Source organism: Paramisgurnus dabryanus, chromosome 14 (genome assembly GCF_030506205.2).
Source record: "Paramisgurnus dabryanus chromosome 14, PD_genome_1.1, whole genome shotgun sequence".
Classification (NCBI taxonomy): Eukaryota; Metazoa; Chordata; class Actinopteri; order Cypriniformes; family Cobitidae; genus Paramisgurnus; species Paramisgurnus dabryanus.
The window spans coordinates 28,494,218-28,509,413 of record NC_133350.1 but is presented as its reverse complement, the minus strand read 5'-3'; the positions used below and the strand labels follow the sequence as shown (position 1 = coordinate 28,509,413).

At 39.8% G+C, this 15,196-nt stretch overlaps 1 protein-coding gene across 16 annotated transcripts in view; it reads right to left on the bottom strand.

The window, feature by feature from the left end:
* Window positions 1-1,682: 1,682 nt before the first annotated feature.
* adgrl2a (adhesion G protein-coupled receptor L2a) overlaps window positions 1,683-15,196 on the bottom strand; it is a 141,827-nt gene continuing 128,313 nt past the window's right edge. For 6 of the 16 annotated variants that reach the window (XM_065241893.2, XM_065241895.2, XM_065241894.2 and 3 more), the window contains 6 exons: window positions 11,438-11,606; window positions 11,206-11,334; window positions 9,310-9,406; window positions 7,991-8,119; window positions 7,240-7,257; window positions 1,683-3,989 (listed from right to left, as the gene is read on the bottom strand). In XM_065241893.2, coding sequence (XP_065097965.1) covers window positions 3,226-3,989; window positions 7,240-7,257; window positions 7,991-8,119; window positions 9,310-9,406; window positions 11,206-11,334; window positions 11,438-11,606 — 1,306 coding nt within the window. In that variant the 3' untranslated portion in view covers window positions 1,683-3,225. Of the gene's footprint in view, window positions 3,990-5,682; window positions 5,708-5,848; window positions 5,900-7,239; window positions 7,258-7,990; window positions 8,120-8,531; window positions 8,587-9,309; window positions 9,407-11,205; window positions 11,335-11,437; window positions 11,607-15,196 lie in introns of those variants that run through there. The other 10 variants (XM_065241900.2, XM_065241898.2, XM_065241899.2 and 7 more) reach the window with 10 other exon arrangements.

Sequence of the window (15,196 nt, the reverse complement as noted above, 5' to 3'; positions counted from 1 at the left end):
CATCCCTAATATTAGAAGATCATTTTCTGGAAGGCATTAAACTTTTGTGAAAATCAAAAAATGCTGCTGCTGGCTGGAAACTAAAAAAAAAATGCTGGCGAGGGAAAGAGTTAACTGAGTCGCGCTTAACATGTGTAAAGTAAGATAAGCATCAAGTTAAAAGTAATACAGTACTATCTGCACACCCCCAAAACATGAGCACACGTATAAATAATTATTTTCGATATCCATTTCATATTAAATGTAAAACACAAAAAGTGTTTCTGTAGCTTAAATGATAAGAGCATTGAGTTAGCTGCACAAAAGGTCATGGGTTTGATCCGAGGGGCAACTTTCCGATCTCTCTGATGAAGCCAATACAAAGTGACTTAAACTGCAATTCACCGACTGTCCACTAGAGGCAGGCTCCAAAAGGGAGTCAATTCCCATAGACTTCCATGTTAACTCTTTCCCCGCCATTGACGAGATATCTCGTCAATTAAGAGAAAACGCTTCCCCGCCAATGACGAGATTTTCCGTCTTTCCGCAATACCGCTATTATCCGCAACTTGTTAAAACCGGAAGTATTGCCCTATGGCAAGCTGCTGCATGTCCGTGTCTGTTTTAAAGATCGCTCTGAATGGGATCTCTATGAAAAGTCCGTCACAAAAATGGAATTATCTCTGCTTTTTGCTCAAAATGTGGTGTTTTTGCAAAAACCTACCCATATTCAAAAGCTGATTGCAAAAGAACCACTAAAGGTAGGATGAAACGTTTTTTTTTTTTTTTTTTTGAAAGCAGAGGGTCTGTTCTTTCATTTTGTATATTGTATGTTTATATATTTAAAGAAGAACATTTTCTGGAAGGCATTAAACTTTGGTGAAAATCATGAAAAACGCTGGCGCTGGCTGACAACTTTTTTTAAAAACGCTGGCGGTGAAAGAGTTAAAATGCCCAACTTTAGAGTAGAAAGTAATGTTTACAGCCTGGTACAAAAAGTGATTTTGGTCTTTATAGCCAATTTGGCCCTTTGCCAATTTTGAGGGTGGTAAATTTTTTGTAACTCATCCGTTTAAATTATATAAAGCCTAAAAGTTCTGTATAATTAGGGGCGTGGCCACTTGAGTGATGGGTGAACTGCCACATGTCCCGCCTCTTTACCATTTTCGGTTATCCGTAAGTGATGCACGGTGACGCGCAGCCAAGATGGCGATGGCAGGCACGGACACTACGTACATATTTTTTTACAGTTTATGGTTTGATCCCAGGGTACACATATACGAATAATGTATATTTTGAATGGCAGCAATTTTATCCACCGTGATAGTGCAGACACCTTTGTAAAGCATCAGATTTAGTATCTTTTCAGAGAAAAACTTCTCATAAGCGTTTGCCTCTCAAACTGAAGATTATGAAACTTTAAAGGCAAGCTGAGAACTTCACAAACTGCAGTGTTGAGCAGTAAATGTTGTTATATTCCCACATGCAGTGCCCTCTAGCTCTAATGCAGCAAACTGTTCACATTATGAGGTTTCATATTGCAGCACAGCACACATATCAACTTTCATAGGTGTGCATCACTGATCTAAAGACAATAAACACGGTAAACCACTGAGACACAACACAGCAGGTAAACACCGTCTCACTTTTGTCTTTAAACACACAGTGTGTAAATAATAATAAAAACAGTCATTAAACCATCATTAGACAAAAATTCACATTTATTTATTGTTAAACAAGTGTTGAACTTTACATCCTTTCAGTATCGGGCTCCTAAACATGTTTATCATGATGGGTTCCTTAATAATGCTTATGAGAATGAACTACGTCAACCAGTGCTGTAAAATATTCACAAAAGATTTTTAAACTATCATTTTTTTTTAAGAATAATTTAATAAATAAATATTGAACCCCAGCTGCATCTTTACAGTCGTCCTCAACTTCAATCGCTACGTTTCGTGCGTTGCACAGATTTGCACGAAAATAAATTTGTGCAAGGCACGAGATCTTTAAAACTATTACAACTAAATCATCCGAAGCAGCAAAAAATATTTTTCAGGAAGGGATCGGAGGAATCTCTCTCTCTCTTAATCATAACGTACATTTGGTAATTCACTGAAAGCATCATAAACGCTCTTCAGAACTTTATACAGTACACAATCATCTTTACATTTAGGGTTGTCATTATTTATTTGTATTTTACACAGTCAATACATCAAAATATATATTTTGTTCTTTGTTATATCATAACCCTCTACAGTTTCAATTAAAACTGAGAAAATATAAGGCCTGGGGTCTGATTGCTAGTGGTCATATGAAATATTGTTGATGGTTGTAAAGGGCGATAAAAGATCCTGGCTTCGAAACTTAATTCCAATTAGGACGACCTGCATGTCTTCAGGGTGTGGAGATTCGATTTTGTATATAATAACTATAATAAAAAAAATCAAAACTGCATTTAAAAGAGAAATGTGAAAATATGTACAATCTTTATGTATGCACTGGAACAAGAACTGTTTATTATAAATTTTTTGTTTATTTAAATTTTTATGTGAAATGTATTCCTATAACCAGGCCCACACGGAATCTGTGAATGCGGAACGCTTCTTAGATTTCCACAAAACTGAAACATTCGTCACCGAGTTCTTCACATCCCCTTCCCATGTTTGTTTGTTAAATATTTGGGGTAAACTGATAATTCAATAATTGTGTGGTACACCGCAAAAACTATTTTTCTTAAACAGTATTTCTATCTTGTCTTCAGTAAACACATCCAAACATCTATAAAAGAAGTTCAATTTACATAAAAAAAGAAAATTGTGTATACTAATAAGGATTATTTTTTAGTTTATTTTTCCTGCTCCATTAAAAAAGTTTTTTTCTCAGTTAAAAAAACAACAACGTGCCAATGGGTAAGACGTACAAAACAAAATTTCTCCAAAAACAAGTCTTATCCAATCCAATATTGCCTTTAAACTGGTTGTTTACTGGAAAACATGACAAAAAAAAACTAATTAAGAATATTTTTAATACATTTCCCAGAATTTTCCAAATTTCCCCTCAACCCCAAAAATATCAGATTCCATCTGGGCCTGCTAGAACTCATTTGACAGCAGCAGTTTGTCTCCAGCATATGTGCAGTTATGTGGGAGGCTAAAAACAGGAAGATCGTTTGCTGTCAGTGGATGGGCGGGGCTGTGTACATGGTGGGCGGTGCTTACAGTTAGTTTTATAACGAAAACAGCTCTAAAGGCTCGTGACCAGCTGCATTTGTCCCTCCCGTACATCCCCCTCGGGGACACAGGCGTCCTTAGAGTCAGGGATGATGAGGCCTTCGCTACTGTCTCTGCTCATCTGATAATACCCGTGCAGCTGCTGGCCGGAGCCCAGGTTAGGCATGCTTTTATAGTAAACGTCTTCGCTCGGACTTTGTTTGGTGGGCGAGAGTTCCTGGCAGACGTCCGGTCTGCTCTCCGAGAACGGCGAGTCTCTGAGGTTTGGCATGCTGGTGTACACCGAGTCTCTGTTGGGGGAGGGCAGGGCGGTCTCGGCCGGAGGTGGGATTTGGCTGATGAAACCGCAGGGTTGCGAAACAACATCCTCGTCGGGCCTCGCTCTCTCCTGCGTGTGGTACAGGAGCGAGTGAGTTCGCTGGGGGATGAGGGGGGCTTCCAGCGTACGAGGATGCGTGTGGTGCATCCCCAGACCCCCTATTTCGCTGTCTCCGCCCACCTGCACAAGGGATGAAGTCTCTGCGACGACAGGCTCCTCCCCTCTGCCGACCCCGCCCCCCCTTTTGGTTCCGATTCGGGACTCGGCGGCCCTGAGGTTGTTGTGCACGAGCTCGGAGATGATCATCTTTTCGAAGGCCGTGTCGTTGATACCGATCCCGCAATCCACCACCTGCATGCCGTCGCCGTAGTTATGAAGTGAGTAGCTGTTATTAAAGTTACCGTTGAGTGGTAGAGTACCGAACGTATTCAAGTCTCTGCCGCTGGTCACAGAGTGTCCTGGAAAAACACAAGAAGAGCCACTTTAGTCTTTTTTGCTCCCACGAATACAATAAACTATGTTTAATGCTGTTTAGGATCCACGTTTACTATAAAGCTGAATTCGGCAAAATTTCGTAATTTAAAAATTAGGTCAGTACGTTTAGAACTCAATGAGGTGACAGTTGGGCCACATTGAATATGTAAGCATGGCTCAATTTTAAGCAAATGAGGCTTATTATGTAATTTGCCTTCTTTACAATAAGGCAATTAACATTGCGCTAAAATAATACAAAAACGAAAGCAGGCGGTAAATGCATTTTATTAAATAAAACTAAATATTTGGGTACAGTTTCAAGTGATCATGGCAACCACAATTGTCAGGGAAAAGTGTTATAACTGCCCAACAAGCAATAGCTGTCATTTCAACATCTAGGTTACAGACCTGATATAGTCTGGCTGTGACTTCAACTTGAATTTGCTTAAAGGGACACTCCACTTTTTTGAAAAAATACTCATTTTCCAGCTCCCCTAGAGTTAAATATTGGATTTTTACCGTTTTGGAATCCATTCAGCTGATCTCCGGGCTTGGCAGTACCAATTTTAGCATAGCTTAGCATAATCCATTGAATCCAATTAGACCATTAGCATTGCACTCAAAAAGAGGTTTGATATTTTTCCTATTTAAAAATACACAGTGCCCGAAAGTAGTCCCCTGCTATTGAAAGTTACCAAGGGGACTATTTTCGGGCACTGCGTTGTATCATTGCGCCTTCTGCAGCCATGGTACGGCATCAAAGTCCTTGATTATTACGCCAGAATGAGAGTATAGTTCCTAGACATATCTGCCTAGAAAATGGCAACTTTAAATTTTCCGTCGGTCTTAGCACATGATGTAATTACAGAAGAGTCAAGTTTTAAATGGGAAAAATATCGAAACTCTTTGGTCATTTTGTAGCGCGATGCTAATGGTCTAATAGGATTCAATGGATTAAGCTAAGCTATGCTAAAGTGATACCGCCAGACCCGGAGATCGGCTGAATGGATTCCAAAATGGTAAAAATCAAATGTTTTACTTAAGGGGACCAAGAAAATGAGCCTATTTCCAAAAAAAGTGGAGTGTCCCTTTAAATGTCGCTTTTGCCAAAATAACGTGTGAGATGTATGATCAAAGTCAACATTGATTACAGGATGCTTGGTTTAATTTATTTATTTAATTTATTTTTATAAAATGTTCAATGACAGCTACTAGATATCCGGACTGTGATTAGACAGCTATTGGACTTCTTTAAAACACCAAATTGTGTGGGCACATATTCAATTCAGGGGTCTGGATCGCAATGATGGAGTAATACTGCATAATCCCGGTAAAATATGTCAGATGTACCGACCTTGAATATGAAAATTCAGATGATGCAAATTGCATTCAGCACTGATTCTCTTGGACGTGTTTGTACGGTCGTATAATTTTTTTTCTGTGAATCAGGTGCTAAAACAAAGTATGCGGCGAATGCACGTCAAAGCGGGCGCAACTGCGAATTTGTTTCAAATTATTCTCAATCAAACAATTCGGCACGGTTTCAAACTGCTGATTTCATCTGCATCCCAAACAACATTAAAAAATACTCAGCAACACCACACACACGCACACGCACACACAAATGGTACAGCGACACAGATGTGTATTCACAGATGGGAAAGTGGCGACGCTCACAGAATTGATCATGATCAGCTTTCGTCTGAGGCGGTTAAGAAGGTCGAGGGAGGGTAGAAAAGAAACGAAAAAAGCCAAATTAGAAAGAACACAAACAGCCATTTCTCACACTACAGGGAGCCAACAGAAGCGAGAGCATCCAACAGACAGGAGAGAGAAAACTCACTCTGCAACTCACATCAAGTCTGTCTGTTCAGGCCAGCAGACCTGAGCGCTGCTGATGAACGAAAAGAACACAAAACAAAACAAATGATTTATTGTACAACATGATGAGCCGTCACTCACGGAAAGAAAAGCAAAATTACAACGTTAGCGCAAGCAAAGGGTTCAGCAAATCAAATTAACATCACAATTAAAGGCCTTTTCCCTCAGTTAAATGTCACAGTTGTGGGGCTTTTTTGTCATGTGGTCATTTTGTGCTTATTTGCGCACCGGTGTGGTCTGCCCGAGATATGATAATCTTTAACTGCATCTGACGAGAGGCCGGGACAGAGCCGTTCTCAGATGCCCACCAAAAAAGAAATGAGACGAGAAAGAAAGCAGACGGCAGGTGGAAACAGACGAGTAATGGGAGTCTGAGAGCGATTTCTGCTGGATAGTGAGACGGGAGGGCTGAGGGAACAGTACCGACAGAAAGAGACAGACGGATGTGTTAAACAATGTATGTGGTTTAAAAAAGAAAGATGGTGGCAGAAAACGCACATAAAAAACAAGCTATATATTCTCCATATTTAGATATTATGAACTTTAATATCTTTACATTGAAAATAGAGTAAGATGCATTTTATCGTTTATCGTATACAAAGATATCTAAAGATAATGTAAAACTTAAGTGCTTCTACTACAAAAGTGAAAACTGATAATAATAAAAAGTATTTATTAAACATTCGTGTCTTTTATCATATCGTCGTTCCCAATGTTTTCTATACACAATAAGCCACAAAATGCTGTGATAAGCACCATTTACCACGATTAGGAGAAAAGCACAAACAAAACTAAGCCTTGTGCCTAAGAACATCACTTACCATGGTAAATCACTGTAACACGTGGCCTCTTGTGGCTTATTGCTTTAATCTAGAGCACCGAGAAGAATTCAGCGAGAAATCTTTTTTATATCGAACACACTGCTACCAACATCTGCAGCCATTCAAGTCAGCAGAAAAACTATTTGGATGAATTCAACTCAACGTCCAATTTGCTATTTAGAACTGAGACGTTATTTAACAAAGAGGAAAGGCATTTCATGGCCGCTTTCAGTAAATCGACATTTAATAACGACACGTGTACATTTAAACTTCAGAAAAATCTCAATAGCGTGTGTGTGTGTGTGTGATGTGCATGCATGGTGCCAATGCCAACATCCCGGAGTAATGCGGCGACGATGAGAGTATTGGCGCGTGGCCGCTAACATTTGCTTATCTAATGATCTTTGAATCGTGTGCTAACGGTATGTGGATGATCTGTTGATGAACGCTGAGTGTGCAAGAGCTGACAGCGCTGGTAAAATCATGGTAAAACGATTATGACCTATAGGCACATTTAAAAGTGATGGCATACTTGTCTCTCTGTAGGTCACTGGGTGAGTGCATAGGGGAAAAGAGAAAAGATGAGAAGAGTTAAAGAGTGACATTAAAAAAAAAAAAAAATTATAATACATACTGTATGTTGCTTACAATTTAATTTATTAGACTGAAATAATGTACATTTCATAAATAACATAAAATAGTAAAAAAAAGTACAGGTATTTGAATGCATTTTGACATTTAAGACATTTAAAAATGTCTCAGTTTCATTGCATCATATAGCAAAATATCAATACAATGCTGGAGCAACAAAATGCTGGAGAATTTCTTAAAATACTTTTAAAGCCATGTTTTTATAATATAATATAATATAATATAATATAATATAATATAATATAATATAATATAATATAATAATATTTAAAAAAGTCTATTAAAAAAAGTTTTTATTCAAAACCTCATAAACTTCTTTTTATTTAGCTTAAAAGCTTTTTTCTGTCTCCGTCACTTGATTTGATATTGTGTTACATAATGCAATGACATTTGTATACTTGTGCATCACAAAAGCCTCATGCATTTAAAAGCCCCCTGTACTGTTAAATCACCCTCGCTGAAATCATCACCAGACACCTTCACCTTCGATTCCTAATACGTATTTCTGATTCCCGTGGGTGATTTCTCAGCATAAAGGGGCTGGCATGACATACTGTAGTCTTCATGACACTACATAGCGGCACATGCTCTCGAATCAGAAAGAGACAGCATAGAGAGATTAGTAGTCAGACCTGGTGAGTGAAAGACTGGTACCGTCGGCGTGTTACATACGATAGTTTCGGCCAGTAATGTGTTGTAGGGGTTATTAGTGCCCTGCGGCCTCAGCAGAGGGTTAGTAAGAAGATAATTGCCCGTCATTCCTGAAGCGACAAAACACAAGACGACAAATACATCATGACCTGGGAGATGCACAAAAAAAAAAAAAATAGTGTACTGTCTTGCAAACACTTGAACTTAGATGCGTTGTTATTGGGATTCTAAATGGTGATAAACAATTTAATTAATATTTATAAAAAAAGTCATTGTTGTTTAGAGAAATGCACATTGTGAACGTTGCTGTATATAACTTCAGTGTTTATATTCTGGCAAGGTAATAAAAAATGAAAAAGTTTCCAAAAATAAATCGTCCCATTTCGTTTCGACACTGAAGTGCAGAAATACCGGCGTTGTTTTGTTTGTTTGGCTTTCGTCTGGCGATGACATGCATGCGTGAAGGCAGCTGAGTGTTTTAGAGCAAGCCAAAGCAAACGGCTCTGAATAATACAACCTTACCACAGGTCACTTAGAGTTGAACATCATCTTCTCATCACATGCATTTCGGCCCTGGCTAAATAATAAATGACAGTTTTTCTAAATCCTTGAATAGCTGAACGAGAGTATGTTTAACTGACACAATACTGTGGGGGAAACAGACACAGGATGGGACTTCTCGTGAATGCATTGTCATCAGGGGGTGAATTCACTAACAACTGCATCATGTCTGTGTGCAAAAACCTGCATTTTGTTCACTAACTACTCGCAAACCAGTTTAACCAAAAGCCAAATAGCAGTAAATAGTGCTTCATTGAAAGAAATTTTTTAATTATAGTCATTTAACTGCTTTTTGGGCATAAAGTTACCATTGCAGTATCACTGCTTGTGGAAATCAGGTTTTATACTGTAATTTTGCACAGATTTTGTGGCTGTGTTTGCAGTGTAAATTTGCATATTTTTTTTAGTAAACTGCAAAAATGTGCAAAAAAACCATCCCTAATAGCAGCTGCAATTCATTTTTAGTGAATTCCCCCCTCAATGTAAATAGTTACTGTAAATATTAAATGCACAAAAAATGCATTTACAAATTGATATATGTCGTATTTTGTCTTCATTAAGTCTCCATTAATTGTCACAATGACTATTAATGAACGCAAAGACTCAATTTGATTGAATATAGACTAAATTACAACCTTAAACATTATTGCCAAAGTGATGTCATTAATCATGGCTTGAATGATTGTATAGGATTTTGTCTTTAGAATGACTTTCCATTAGTTTGGGTTATAGGACTGACCTTGATTGAGGGTTGATGTACTGTTGATATCTCCTGAGATGAAAGAAGATTCGGATTGTTTTCTGACTGTATCGTTCCACATTCTTCTGATTCGACTCTGTTCAATAAAGAAACGGCCGCAAAACATGATATAACTCATAGTTTATTACTTTGTTTTGTTTGTGGACAGAGTTTTGCTGTTGCAAATATAATATTTTTATTTACAATCATTAAATTACATAAGCATCAGTTGCAGTCTTGGATGCTGGACCAGCCATGCAGAAATTATTTTATAAAAGCAAAAAGATACACAAGCAATAAGCTACGAATGGCCATGCGAGAGTCTACAAAATGGGTTGTTTCAACCATTAGTTGGGTAACCATCAACCAGGGGTGCGTTTCCCAAACAACGACGTAACTCGTTGCTGAACGACCATAGTACGATGCATCGTTTGAGAAACGAACTACCTTGTCATGACTGTTTCCCGAAAGCATAGTTATTCTGTCGCACATTCGTCGTTTAAAAACGATGTTGGTTTAACAACATACTTGATGATGTCACGTGGGAGGTTAAGTACTAATTAATCTGTGCAAATCGATTTAATGTCAGATTATTGCTGTAGATAACATATATGGCATTAGAAGATTTGGTTATTGTGATTTAGTTATCTATTGTTTATTTTCAATATATTTAATTCACGCGCAAGTTCCCTCTTACGTCACTCCTCCCAGGGATTCCCCAGGGTCTTAAACCTCGTAGGTCTGCGCACATGCGCAGGTTTTAAATGCAGCGCTTTCATTCTGTTTACAAATTTGAAGACGTAAAATAGAATTGTAATATATTTAGAATGATAGATATTGACTGTACTACATGTTTTTTGCTTATTTTGTTCAAAAGCATGATCAACGTAAGTCTACATATGATAATAACAAGGAACGATGCTTCTAATTACAATCCAACGACACAAGTTAGGGATGCAGTTTGTGAATGTTCGTTTGAACGATGGTTTCGGGAAACACCAAATCGTTGAACGAGGTTAGTAACTATGGAACTTACAATGTTCGTTGGCTAACGATGGGAAACGCACCCCAGAATAGAGTTATTTATAACCCTGCAGTTGGATTTGTCCATATTGGTGGACAAATTTTAAATTGTGAATTTAGTCATGTCAAGGATTTTGTTGTTAGGCAGGCCAAGCATATATATATATATATATATATATATATATATATATATATATATATATATATATATATATATATACACACACACATAATATTATGTTCACAGTATAGCCTAGCAAATTATATTCAAAGGTCAAAATGCTCAAAAAATGTGCTCCACCATAACATATCTTTTAAAGCAGATATAGGCCTATACATATATATTATTTTATTACCCATAATGGGTAAATATTGGACAGAACACATGCTGGGTTAAAAATTACCCCGTGCTGGGTTACAAATTTCCCATGGGTTGATGTTATGCAACCATGGGAAATAATAACCCAGATGAACCCAGCATTAGGTCAATTATAAACCAGCGGTGTGTTCTGTCTAATATTTACCCATTATGGGTTAAAAATAACTCTGTGTTTGTCTTCATACACCGTAAAAATGACTAATTAATCGTGGCATGTCATACTGCTCTACCTCATACATTCATACAAACACTACAACACACCACAATGAAGGTTCAAACTAAATTTTATTGAAAAAGTTACAAGCAAATCTGAGTAACTGTGAGCGGCTGTCTTGCGACTGCAAGAAGCACAAACACACATTAAAGACGCTCCTGAGCAGATGGAAGAGCACACGGTTTGTATTTCTTTCCAATATGAAACGTCTCTTGTAGTTGAAGTCACATTAAAACCGTGGAAATGAAAACAATTGAAACTGGGTCAGTAATGTTTGTACCTGAGTAGCAGAGGAATAGCGAGCGCTTGTCCGTGTTGTCGAGGTCTTTGTGGAGCTGTGCGAGCTTTCTGTCGGGATCCTGCTGCAGCAGTACGTGTGACGGAGGCATTTGCTGTACTCTCTCCGAACCTGTGGTTCAAAGTAAAAAAAATTCAAGAGAGCTTTTTAACACGCAGCTCATTAAAACGAGCAGCTGCTGTCGCAAAAGCGCTGTATTTCGGGAACTACTCACTTTCTTTTGAAGGAGGCAGTGGAAGGTGAAAATAAACATGCCCTGGAAGGTGTTAAAGATGGTAAAGAGGTACGCCAACACCACAGATGACTCGCTGATGAAGAACAGTCCGAACGTCCAGGTCAGGCCCAGGAGACAGAGCAGAGCGAAGCCAGCCATGACCCATGACCTTCGAAAGAAAATGAGAAACAACTAAAGGCATGAGGGAGGGACATTGCAACACATTGCAAATGCAATATTAGTGAAACGACAAAATCAAATAGGGGCCCTAAAAATCGTTTGGACTGACATGTTAGGCACAAGTAGATGGGAAATGCAGTGGAACACATCGCTGAAAATTTAATCAATCCCATATGAAAAGGGGATTATCATAAAGAAGGTTTAATCAGTATTGAGGCAGTGGAGTGTGGAGAGTTGTTTGCATGCCGCACTACTGGGTAAAAGACGCATGGTACTGGGCTGCATTCAGACAGAGGGGAAAAAGAAACAGTAATCATCTCTGATTGGTCCGTTTTAGTGAAGGAGGCGCTGAAAACAGGTCTCGGCTGGCTAAGGAACCAAAGAGATAGAGCTTGCTTTCATCAGAAAAAGATGAGATATGAAACGGAAAATGATGATATAAAGGCATGTGAGTATATGAACGGTCTGAGGGAGTGTGAGGGAATGGGGGGTATAAATAGATTGAAGGTTGATAGATGAATATTTAAGGGTACGAGAGCATAAGGACAATAATAATAATTCATGAGCAGTTGGTATAAAAGGTTTAGGGTATGAGAGCTTAAGGGCAACTGGGGTGTGACGGGTGTAAGGTATTGAAGATTTGAGGGCACTGGAGTGTGGGAGGTTTAGGGGTTTGAGAGCACTAGGTTGTATCTGGTTTACGGTATTGGGGTTTGAGAGTTTAAGGGCAAATAGGGTGTGATGGGTTTAGGGTATTGAGGGTTTTAAGCCACTGGAGTGTGTCAGGATATAAGTTTGAGAGTTTAAGGGCACTGGGGTGTAACCTGTTTAGGGTATGAGCGTTTGAGAGTTAAAGGCAACTGGGGTGTGACGGGTTTAGGGTACTGAGGATTTGAGGGCACTGGAGTTTGTAGGGTTTAGGGGTTTAAGGGCACTAGGGTGTGTCTGGTTTAGGATATTAGGGTTTTAGAGTTTAAGGGCAAATGGGGTGTGATGGGTTTAGGGTATTGAGAGTTTGAGCCCACTGGAGTGTGTGGGGATTTAAGCTTGAGAGTTTAAGGGAGCACTGGGATGTGACATGTTTAGGATATGAGCGTTTGAGAGTTAAAGGCAACTGGGGTGTGATGGGTTTAGGGTATTGAGGATTTGAGGGCACTGGAGTTTGAAGGGTTTAGGGGTTTAAGGGCACTAGGGTGTGTCTGGTTTAGGATATTAGGGTTTTAGAGTTTAAGGGCAAATGGGGTGTGATGGGTTTAGGGTATTGAGAGTTTGAGCCCACTGGAGTGTGTGGGGATTTAAGCTTGAGAGTTTAAGGGAGCACTGGGATGTGACATGTTTAGGATATGAGCATTTGAGAGTTAAAAGGCAACTGGGGTGTGATGGGTTCAAGGTATTGTGGGTTTGAGCCCACTAGAGTGTGTAAGGATTTAAATTTGAGAGAACTGGAGTGTAATGGGTTTAGGTGTTTGAGGGCACTAGTGTATGTCTGGTTTAGAGTATTAGGGTTTGATAGTGTAAGGGCAAATGGGGTGTGATGAGTTTAGGGTATTGAGGGTTTTAAGCCACTGGAGTGTGTCAGGATAGAAGTTTGAGAGTTTAAGGGCACTTGGGTGTAACATGTTTAGGGTATGAGCGTTTGAGAGTTAAAGGCAACTGGGGTGTGATGGGTTTAGGGTATTGAGGATTTGAGGGCACTGAAGTGTGAAGGGTTTAGGGGTTTAAGGGCACTAGGGTGTGTCTGGTTTAGGATATTAGGGTTTTAGAGTTTAAGGGCAAATGGGGTGTGATGGGTTTAGGGTATTGAGAGTTTGAGCCCACTGGAGTGTGTGGGGATTTAAGCTTGAGAGTTTAAGGGAGCACTGGGATGTGACATGTTTAGGATATGAGCATTTGAGAGTTAAAGGGCAACTGGGGTGTGATGGGTTCAAGGTATTGTGGGTTTGAGCCCACTAGAGTGTGTAAGGATTTAAATTTGAGAGAACTGGAGTGTAATGGGTTTAGGTGTTTGAGGGCACTAGTGTATGTCTGGTTTAGAGTATTAGGGTTTGATAGTGTAAGGGCAAATGGGGTGTGATGAGTTTAGGGTATTGAGGGTTTTAAGCCACTGGAGTGTGTCAGGATAGAAGTTTGAGAGTTTAAGGGCACTTGGGTGTAACATGTTTAGGGTATGAGCGTTTGAGAGTTAAAGGCAACTGGGGTGTGATGGGTTTAGGGTATTGAGGATTTGAGGGCACTGAAGTGTGAAGGGTTTAGGGGTTTAAGGGCACTAGGGTGTGTCTGGTTTAGGATATTAGGGTTTTAGAGTTTAAGGGCAAATGGGGTGTGATGGGTTTAGGGTATTGAGAGTTTGAGCCCACTGGAGTGTGTGGGGATTTAAGCTTGAGAGTTTAAGGGAGCACTGGGATGTGACATGTTTAGGATATGAGCATTTGAGAGTTAAAGGGCAACTGGGGTGTGATGGGTTCAGGGTATTGTGGGTTTGAGCCCACTAGAGTGTGTAAGGATTAAAGTTTGAGAGAACTGGAGTGTAATGGGTTTAGGTGTTTGACGGCACTAGTGTATGTCTGGTTTAGAGTATTAGGGTTTGATAGTGTAAGGGTAAATGGGGTGTGATGAGTTTAGGGTATTGAGGGTTTGAAGCCACTGGAGTGTGTCAGGATTTAAGTTTGAGAGTTTAAGAGCACTGGGGTGTGACTGGTTTAGGGTATTGAGGATTTGAGGGCACTGGAGTGTGATGGGTTTAGGTGTTTGAAGGAACTAGGGTGTGTCTGGTTTAGGGTATTAGGGTTTGAGAGTTTAAGGGAAAATGGGGTGTGATGGGTTTAGGGTATTGAGGGGTTGAGGCCACTGGAGTGTGTCAGGAGTTAAGCTTGATAGTTTAAGGGGATTGGAGTGTGACATGTCTAGGGTATGGGCGTTTGAGGACACTGGAGTGTGAAGGGTTTAAGGGCACTAGGGTGTGTCTGGTTTAGGGATTAGGGTTTGAGAGTTTATGGGCAAATAGGGTGTGACAGGTTTAAGGTATGAGCATTTCAGAGCTTAAGAGCAATTGGGGTGTGACAGATTTAAGGTACGAGGGTCTGAGGGCACTGCAGTGTAATGGGTTTAGGGTATTGAGGATTTGAGGGCAGTGGAGTGTGATGGTTTAGGAGCACTAGGGTGTGTCAGGTTTAGGGTATTAGGGTTTGAGAGTTTAAGGGAAAATGGGGTGTGATGGGTTTAGGGTATTGAGGGGTTGAGGCCACTGGAGTGTGTCAGGAGTTAAGCTTGATAGTTTAAGGGGATTGGAGTGTGACATGTCTAGGGTATGGGCGTTTGAGGACACTGGAGTGTGAAGGGTTTAAGGGCACTAGGGTGTGTCTGGTTTAGGGATTAGGGTTTGAGAGTTTATGGGCAAATAGGGTGTGACAGGTTTAAGGTATGAGCATTTCAGAGCTTAAGAGCAATTGGGGTGTGACAGATTTAAGGTACGAGGGTCTGAGGGCACTGCAGTGTAATGGGTTTAGGGTATTGAGGATTTGAGGGCAGTGGAGTGTGATGGTTTAGGAGCACTAGGGTGTGTCAGGTTTAGGGTAATAG